The sequence below is a fragment of the Arachis duranensis genome, chromosome 8, assembly GCF_000817695.3.
Source record: "Arachis duranensis cultivar V14167 chromosome 8, aradu.V14167.gnm2.J7QH, whole genome shotgun sequence".
Lineage (NCBI taxonomy): Eukaryota > Viridiplantae > Streptophyta > Magnoliopsida > Fabales > Fabaceae > Arachis > Arachis duranensis.
Window position 1 is genome coordinate 6,463,247 of NC_029779.3, and position 10,450 is coordinate 6,473,696.

At 29.0% G+C, this 10,450-nt stretch overlaps 1 protein-coding gene across 1 annotated transcript in view; it reads right to left on the minus strand.

The window, feature by feature from the left end:
• Positions 1–9,139: 9,139 nt before the first annotated feature.
• LOC107460442 (probable BOI-related E3 ubiquitin-protein ligase 2) overlaps positions 9,140–10,450 on the minus strand; it is a gene marked incomplete in the record, with an annotated part of 2,163 nt that continues 852 nt past the window's right edge. Inside the window, 2 exon segments of the mRNA XM_016078807.3 lie at positions 9,140–9,823; positions 10,432–10,450. Of these exon segments, the coding sequence (XP_015934293.1) occupies positions 9,296–9,823; positions 10,432–10,450 (547 nt within the window).

The window sequence follows — 10,450 nt, forward strand, 5'->3', positions numbered from 1 at the left end:
AAGTTTGTCATTTTTCATATATATATATATATATATAGAGAGAGAGAGAGAGAGGCACATGAATTGAATTGAATTTACATATAAACATAGCAGCGTATCTCATATATGTTAAGACTTGTTGCTCGCTTCTCGTGTGTTCGCGCTCCATCATTGGCATATCTCGTCCCTTCTAGATCACACCACTTCATAAAGTTCTTTAATTTCATAATGAATTTTCCTGTAGGCATATAATAAATTTTCCATTCCTAGTAGGGCTTCCTTGATAGTATATACTATATATATATTTAATATAAAAAAATAGTTATCACCTCAAATGACATAATTTTTATATATTCATCTAAAAAGTCGTGTATTTGAATTTATCTATTTTTGTAAACAAAAAATAAAAAATTAACATAAAATAATCTAAAATTATTTTATTTTATATTTTTTAATTAATTATTATTTATTTTATTTTTTTAATTATTATTAAAATAATTAAATAATATTAGATACAATAATAAATATATAATTATAAATATTACGTGCGTGAAATTATAAATATTAAATTTATAACATATTTTTAAATTATTATATTCCTGACATTTTACTAAACCAATATCAGATTTCGCAATAAATTCTATCTCCTTTAATTTAGAAGCTAAATAGAGTCATGTTTTTCTATAAATTTTCTACCGTTAATAATGGCACAATGCTCATCCATCTTATTTAAAACTATAGACCAAATACATCCTAGCTAAAATGATACCGATTCAGCTAGTTTGTTAGATCGCATTTTGATAAGTAAAATATAAAAGTAACAGAGAAATGCGTATGTATTAGATAAATTTTGAAGCAAAAAGCAAAGGTTATATAAAGGAGATAGAATAAAGAGTATTTACAAGGAGGAAGTTGTTATCCATGCAAAAGTTAATTTGTCCTGAAAAAAGACGTCGTAAAGCATGTTCCTGGAAGAATATAAATTATTATCTCCATAATCTATGTAGTATTATTAGACATGCATGGCATATTTGCTATAGTTCATTCTCTTCATCATCAATAAAATAAAAAAGAAACCCCATTTTAAATCAACACTTTAGAGTTGCATTAAAAGGGGAGAACAACAAGAGAGGTCTTTTCTCCTCTACTTTTCACCCTTTCTTTTCCTTTTCTCCCTCTTTTTCTTTCCTTTTCTTTCTTTCTTTCTATATATCGTTCTTAAAAGTCATACATAGGACTTCTACGTGAAGGACCAGAAAATATAGGTAAATAAAAAGATCCTTTCATATATTTTTATGGTGAAAAATAAGATTTATTGTATTACTTTTGTATATATATTTTGTAAAAAAAAAAATTATGTATACAAAAAATTAACCATTAAATTAATTGTTGTATATTTATGTATGTATATGTTGTTTAACTTATTTTTAATGTATATTTTATACGAATAATTAATTTAGTTGTTAATTTAATGTACATGTAATATGATTAAATTTTGTATATTTTTTTATATTATAAGTAACAAATTTTTTTATTTTTTTTCTCACTTTTATCGATTATTTTTAATACCAATAGTAAAAGATGTAAAAAGAAATATATTGGTATATATATATATATATATATATTTTTTATGTTACGTGTATGTGATGAGATTCGGTTTTGCCTCGTACCACAGAATAAGAATAGAACGAGTGTATATTCATGACCTACAACAACCAAACCCATCACACACATGAATAGAGTAATTAATTTATAACTTAAAAGAAAAGTGGTTAGATGATTATCCATTGATTTGATGTGATGTTGGGGCTATAATAATAACTTCAATATGTGTCTAACAAACTTTTAATTTGATGCATGGATCCATGATAAAGCACATTATGCATGCATGCATGGCCGACCTCGCATGTCGAATAGTGGGACCCGAATTATGTTAAGATTTAAATGTAGCTAGCTTGCTTGACCTAAATATGATTAACCAAAAAGTCCAGAGATTCACCGAATGAATGTCAAAAAAGACAGAGATCGAAGGAATATAATTGCTTTGTGGATTTAATGGAAGGCTAAGGGAACAATAGTAATGAAGAAGAAGAAGAAGAAATTAAAGATAATAACTGAAGGTAATGGGGAACATAAAGTCTGTTGGATCACATGTACATCACATACATTATATTCTTTTTCTTCTTCTTCTCCTTCTCTTCTTTTTATACTGTGGATGATATGAATTAATGTTTAAAGAGGAAAAAAACAAAAAATAAAGGTTGATTATACTAAGCAACAAGAGAAAAAGAAAAGAAAAAAAGTGTGGGAATGGTTAATTCCACCTATACATTCCATATTCCACAGTACAGTTAGTTTTGAAGGCTGTTTCAATTCTGATTATCTATCTGCCACATCCTCCTCAATCCAAGGGATTTTGTGACATGATGAATTGGTTATTGCTCCTTCTTCAATTCATTATTATTATTATTATTATTATTATTATTTTTGGGTCCACCAATGTCATCATTTCATGCATATAGAGAGTTGTAAAGACCCACCACCACCACCTCTCTCACGTCCATAACTTTGTAAAGAGGAATAGTAATGTAGCATGCATTTTCCTTAAAGTCGCATTTTTTTCTGATGCCACTATCAATAATGTATTCATCACTACTACTAATGCATGTTTATCAAAATAAGGAATAACACATCGATTTTCGCCAAAGAATCAAATACCATAACATAACTGAATCGCAAATTGATCCCGTTTTATTATTATTGTCTTGTCATTATAAAATCATTTGCCTTGTTTGATAGATTCGAACACTAGATACTACACTTTCCCGAATCTTGTAATTCTCATCCTATTTATTAATTTTTCTTGCTATATATATGCGTATGCAATTATTTTTTTCTCTTTTATTTTTCCACATATATAATATAGAAAAAATTATATAATTGCCACCTAATTTTCCACTAAACAAGAAAGATCCCTTTTGCATGACTGATTAATCATGTCTGATATAAAGTTCTTTTTGCTATGCGGGTCTCCTTCGATCAATTACTGAAGGAAATGAACGTTTTGCATCAAACGCTATCACTCTTTTGATATTTACTTGCTCCTCTAATTATAGTAACGCATACAAATGCATGAAGAAAATTAATTAGTTTAATTATTACCTCTAATCAAACTGAAATTTTTTTTAACCAGCAGAATTTTATATTACCTATTAAGATAGCCAAAATAGAAGGCCTATTCCAGTGTGCTTTTTTTAGGTAATCAATAACCGTCCTTATAGTTTTGGTTAAAAAAAAAGGCATAACTCCCATTAAGATAGAAAACCGTAGATCTCTTAGAAATTAAATTAAATAGTTTTGAAAATGGTTGAGGGAGTGTTTTTATGTGTGTAATGCATAATTGAATAATAGTACTGTTGCCAAAAGTGGAACCAACATGTTATTATGGCCCGGAGCTTCTTTGGAGTTGGCTTTATTTACAAAAGAATAGTGAAGGGTGTTTTCACGCCCCACGCACCCAAAAAAGTAAATTAATTAAAGGGTAAGGCACCAAACTTTGTAGATATATATGAGGATAAAGAAAAACAAGATATGCGTGCGTATAGTACAACGTAACCCTCTATGTGTAAGACAAAGCGTACGTCGTCCTAGTTTCCAACATCACCACCCTACTCCACTTCCATCATGCATGGTTGTACTGTGAATTGTGATGACTATTCATTACTCTACTTACTACTTACAACCACCTTCTACTTCAACATTCAAATCACACAATTATATAATAAACATAAAACGCTCTTTCTTCTCCTTACTATTATGATTTTAACTTAGAAAAAAGTGACTATTTAATTATCCTCATTATTGTTGCACCTAACTCACTGATACAAAGTAAAATAAAAATTAGTACTCATTCATTATGCATTCTCAAATTAATAAGGATACAAGAAGAAGAAAAATTAAGGACAAGGACAGGGACATATGTGTGTGTATAGTATTATATACTCCAGGTAGCATATATATTATAATGGTCAATAATGTACCAATAAAGCCACTCTCACCTCCCAAAGTGAAACAGTGAGGAATATTGGGTTTTACATCAGCACAAAAGAAACAAATGTTCCATTTACGTGCGGGGAAGAAGCTTTGGATCAGAGCAATGCAATATATATATATCCCTCAAAAGCACAAACTCAGGCCATAACTATCTACATTGTTCAGCTTAAAGAGGGAATAACTTTGACTGAAAAAAAAAAAGAAAGAAAGAAAAACAGTGAGAAAGAGAGAGAGAGATACTGGAGTCCTAAAATGAAATTCAGTAAAGTGTGTAAATATTATGAATAAAAGAAAAAGGAAGCATATGGTGATACAAAGTAGACACCAAAAAAAAAAAGAAAAATGGTGATACAAAGTGGAAGGAAGCAGGCCTAGAGAGAAGGCTGGCCTCTGACCCCACAAAGAGAAAGAAAAAAAAAAGAAAGTTTAAAAACAGCTTTATGGGGAATAAGGATAAGACCTTCCATGATTGAACTCAACTTATAACACTATATTCACGATAAAAAGATATTTGCACCATGTAAATTTTTTAGACCACATCACCTCTTATACTAAAATTAATCATTAATATAAATATATATCTTTTAAATTTTTTATTTTTTCTCATTTGATCACCGTCATTTTAATACTAATAATAAAAAATTAATAATTTTTAGCCAACTCTCTTATAGATAAAAAAATGAGTTATTTTTTCCAACATGTTAAATAGTTATTGAAAAAATTCAATTATATTATCATGAGTAATACTAATCATATCTCTTTAACTTAAGTTTTAAAAACTAAATTCATCATTATAGTAAAACTATTTTTATAAAGTATAAAAAAGTTTAAATAAGTCTCAGTTTATAATTCTTAACTTTTTATTAAACTACTTAATTTATTAGTCAGTTCTAGAAAAAAAAATCAATAGATGAAAACAAAACATAAATCAAATCACAGCACTCACTTTACCGGTTATTCGATCTCGCCTTTGAGGTACAGGAGTAGCATGTTGTTGTATTGTATGCATACTCATTAATAGTTATGAATTTGAATTTTTGGTATTGTTCTTTTAATTTGTTTGGCACAAGCTAAGGAATCATGTTGAAGTAGTTCTAGCACATATTATCCTAAGTGCGATCATGATGTTGTTTACCTTTGACATATGTTCTACCATGGGAAAGCAAGCAAGAGATATGAATCATTTAAGTTCTTTGACCGACACTTTTTTTTTAGTTTTTTTTTTTTAATTTCTTAGTTAGAACTGAATAATGAATTGGATGGTTTGGAAAAAAAAAATTAAAAATTGAAAATTAATAAAACATTTGTAATTTATAGAAATTTTTTTTATTATAGTTAAATAATTTGGTTTTTAATAAAACTCAGGTTAAATAAATAATTAGTGCTAATTATAATAATATAGTTAAATTTATCTAATAATTATTGAAGAAGTCATAAAAGACAACTAACCCCTTATTTATAAAAAAAGTTAGCTAAAAATCACCGTACAAATACAAAAAATAATGCTAAATCATTAACAAATTTATCATTTTAAGTCAATAATTTTTAGTCAACAAACATATTTTAATATATAATATTGCAACAAACATATATGATATTAACTAAGCTCTAAATTATAAATTTAAATATTAAATTTTAAATTCTAAATCTTAATAATACAAAAACATAACATTAGATCAAAGTTAAGTGTTGACTAATATTATAAAAAATACCGACCCTCTAACATTTTCAAAGAAAAATATACAAAAAATTATACATTCCATTAAATTGTTATGTACATATACTATATGTATACACAGTTATACACTAATATCTCTGTCTAGCTACCATCTAAGTATAATGAAGGTGACTACTTTACTCTAAAGAGAGAAAGAAGAGAGGTAGAAAAAAGAAAGGAAAGGGGCATGAGTACGACAGGACTAAGAGCTGAGAGGGTGGTGGAAGTGGAGGAAGTGGTGGGAGGAATCATTATTCTTATAATTATAACAATAATGGATTGCAAGATAGATAGATACATAGTTTTAGTTATAATCATGGCCGACGCATATTCACTCTCCTATTTGTCATCACTTTCTAAGGCATGATTAGAAAAAAGTTCATCAATCTTCTCCACCTACTTCAAAGAAAGAAAAATGGTAAAAATAGAAAAGCAGTCTTCTCTTAATATTTCGTCCTTTCTTATGGGGGAAAAAAAAACTTACATCACAAGTATAAAGTATTAAAAATAAATAAAAGCCAAAATAATCCTATGCTTTTCGTTCGAGTATTTGACCACTATATTAAATAGTGGGAAAAGTTTGAGCTAGTTTTATATCAGTATATTAAGTATAAACCTGCAGGAACCCTAAAAAAAATTACTTCTCTTACTTTCATGTTAAAAGGTTTGAGATCCCTGAACACGTTAATAAATGTGTTCTTGAAAATTGTTTGTAAAGGAAGATTGGAAAGATATAGTGATATGTTGTTCCCTACCACGTTTCAATCTAACTAATTAGACCGAACATTCAGTGTTCAACACATATCTAAGGCATTAAGGTCATCATTAGATTAAACAACCTTCAATTATTTCGATGAAACTTGATTTATATATGTTGCTTCCAACCTATGAAGCATGGACATTTAGTTGAAATGCCGTATTCGTATTGGAGGCGACATTCGCCCATATTCGTTTGATATGTGTGTTTGTCTAATTTTGTCTTAATAAAAAAAAAAAATTTCAAACACGCTTGAACATAATTAAATACCATTACGTGAATCTTATTCTTAATATATATTATTGAAATAAATTTAGATATAATGTATATTATTATTTATTAAAACAAAAATATTTTAAATACTTAATATAATTAAAATAAGTTATTAAAAATAATTAAAAAATTAGTTTATATTTTAATATCAATAAAATATCAAAATATTATTACGATTTATCTAAAAAATATTTTATATTTTATATGTATGTGTGTCCCTGTGTTTTATAACATTTTAAAATTCGTATATCGACGTGTCCCGTATCGTGTCGTGTTCCGTGTCAGTGTTAGTGTCCATACATTATAGCTTTCAAATATATTTTATTTAATTTAATATTTATAATCACATTATAATATTTACAATTATATATTTAAATTCTAATATTATTTAATTATTTTTGCAGTAATTAAAAAATACAAAATAAAATAATTTTAGACTGATTTGTTTTCTATTTTCATTAAAATATTTTTTGCTATATTAATATTAAGAATTTAATTAGGATACTTGTTAAGGCTATTATTAACAACTAGTTTTAAACTTTTTTCTTTTAATAAATACTACTAACAAAGACATTGGCCTCAAAATAAGAATAATAATTCCTTAACCAATCACGGATACAAGATCAAGCTCTTTTAAGATGAAAAAATTGATAGAGTAAAAAATAAGAATCTAATTACTATTGAATTAAAATAACATAACTTAGACATAATAAAAATTATAAATACAATGATAATTAATTTAATTCTTAACTTTATTACTTTACCCATTTGGCAATACGCTCTTTTTAAAAAGGAAAAGTATAGGGAGCCAATGGTCTAAGCGTATAATGTGTACAATGGAGGTTTAGGAAGTATTAGAGATATGATCATTAGTGTTACATTGTCCTGTCAGGTTACGCTTTTGGGAGGAGTGGGTTCATGACATGGTATTAGAGTTCTAAATCCGAAAGGTCAAGAGTTCGATTCTTGGTGAATTCCAAAATTAACTTAGGTTTTTAGGATGAGTGATTTTATGACAAGAGATGTTTGGTTATTCTGAATAGTGTGGTTATTCTGAATAGTATGGGTAATGTTCATTTTATTCATGGACCAAAGGTTTAGCCCATTGTACACATTGTACACTTAGGCCATTGGCTCCCTAACACTACCCTTTTAAAAAATCTTCTTCCAACAGTCATGATAGTCGATTCACCATATCTCAGTAATGGTCAGTTAACCACTTAACCTTAATGATGAAGCTGTTGACCAATAATTCTTCCAGGTGTGTTTGGTTGAAAGATAAAAATGAAATACAATTTTTTTGTGAATACATTGTGTTAAAAATACACAAACTAAGTTATGAAATGTCATCTTACAACAATGAAGCATGCTATTTTATTTGTATGAGAACGCTCTTTCTTCTTATCTCATAAGAGACGGCCTATAAATTTCAATAGCCTATTGCACCTCAAGCAATGGGTGATTGCAGTAGAAATTTCTTATGATTTTGTTTTTAATATTTATTATGTGTCACCCCTCAACTTAAACATTTTCTGTTCATTTTGTCTGTTCTTTTAAAATTTTCCTTCTAGAAGTCATCCGTAATCCAAAAAGAAAAATGTTTAAAAGCCAAAGCCCAAAGAAGATGTCACCCAACTATAAGGGCCAATTCAAAAGCCGAAGCCCAAAATTGAAACCCAACTATAAGGGCTGAAGGGACGCTAAATCAACGGGTTGGTATTCTAGGTAACTGGAAGGCAAATACCACAAAAAAAAATAAAAAAAAAACTGGAAGGCATTTAACTACTTTGACTGAAGGCAGAAGTGAAATAGGAGTAATGGTGTATCGTGTACTAAAATAAAAAAAAATACTACAATACATAACTGGCAAAAAGAACCCGACTTTGTTCATCATTCTTGACCAAATGAACTTTTAAGTTGAGACTTATAATTTGTGTTTATCTAAAGAAAAATTTTGTTGAAAAAAAAAATTGTATAAAGATTAAAGAGTGAAGATTCTCACTAAATTTATAAAAAAACGTGTTTTTTCTATTAACCTTTGTTCTTATATAAAAAAAAATCATCTTCATTCTTCATTCTTCATTCAAAAATACTTTTTAGCATAGTATTATCCTTATTTAAAACCCTACAACTACAAGTTTAAGTGAACTCTTGGAACTTGATTGCCTTGCTAGATACCCAAGAATATATATATATCTTTCGCATTGCATCACATGTTCTTATTTATAACAATCACATGAACTCACATGTTCAAAAAACTACGATCACCTAGCTAGAACCTAGAAGGCTATAGAAAGACAACCTATCATGTGAGTGATGAACTTTAATCAAATTGAAGACAGCTGTAACTCTTTCATGCATACAGTAACCTAAGCAACAATTTCCAGGGAACAAATATTTGGTTAGCACCAGGTTCTTACACAGCTGAACATTCCTCACAATATTTGATATCAGTAACACAAGCAAACATGTGATTTTCATATAAAATTAGAGATTTCACATGTAAGACCATCTTTTTACATAAACACCTCCATGCCAATGAATTTAGAGGATTGACACACAGGACAAAAACTGAGCTTACTCTCGCAATTTTTACAGAGGCAGAGATGCCTACAAGGTAATAAAAGCATGGTGACTTCATTGACTCTGCAAGCCCTGCAAGTCATCATTTCTTTCATATTGTTCTTCTCTTGTGAGAGAAGTTGAAAATCAATGGAATGGCCGTTGAAGCATGAAGCTGTATCATCTACCTCACTGTCACCACATCCTTCCTTACTGTCTCTGCTATGGACATAAACTTGCTGAAGCTTAAGTTTCAAAGCAGAAATCATATTCTCATTATATCTGGCTCGTTGTTGCCAGACATCGGCTTCAGCACTTAACTGCTCCATTCTCTCTTCAAGTTCTACGTTCTTCTTATTGATGGTTTCTACCTCAGATTCTTTCTCATGGAGTTTACGAAGGACTTCGTTTTCAATGATAGATAGACTCTGAAGTTGCGTTTCCTGAACTTTCCGTAGAATGGATTGCCGCATTTGTTCACCCTATCAGAATTAAAATAACGAATTATTGTTATGTTACTCAGATTAGACACTGCACACAGCTTTCTTGTTTATATAGATGTCTGTCAGAATAGGTTATAAGGCATGAAATCCAACACAGGAATAAGTGATTTGAACTCTGAAGCAAGTTACTAACAAGTGCAGTTTATTGATTGCACAATGATGAAGAAAAGGAAAGATGAAGAAGCTCGATCTCATTATTACAGATCCGACTCTCCAGGACCAGAGTGAGAAATCTGGAATCTCACATTTGCAAGCTAAACCAGCTTTACAACATCAATGATTCTTACTAATCATAACTAATTATCGGAATACACATTGTCCTTTACAATCACCAAAGACAACACAAATGATTAAACAGGTATTTTCAAAAGCCAAATATGCTAACCCTGAACATAAGCACATTCCATGAAGAAAGAAAATTTAATAACAACGATGCATACAAGAACGAATAATTTGATCTTCATACCACAGAGCTAAAAACATCCATCATGAATAATCATTGCAAGTTGCATAATAATGAAAATAGCATATTGTCATTTAGCAGCAGAAAACCCTAACTAAGCAAACATGAAAATACCTGAACTAACCTGCACTCGGATAAATCTA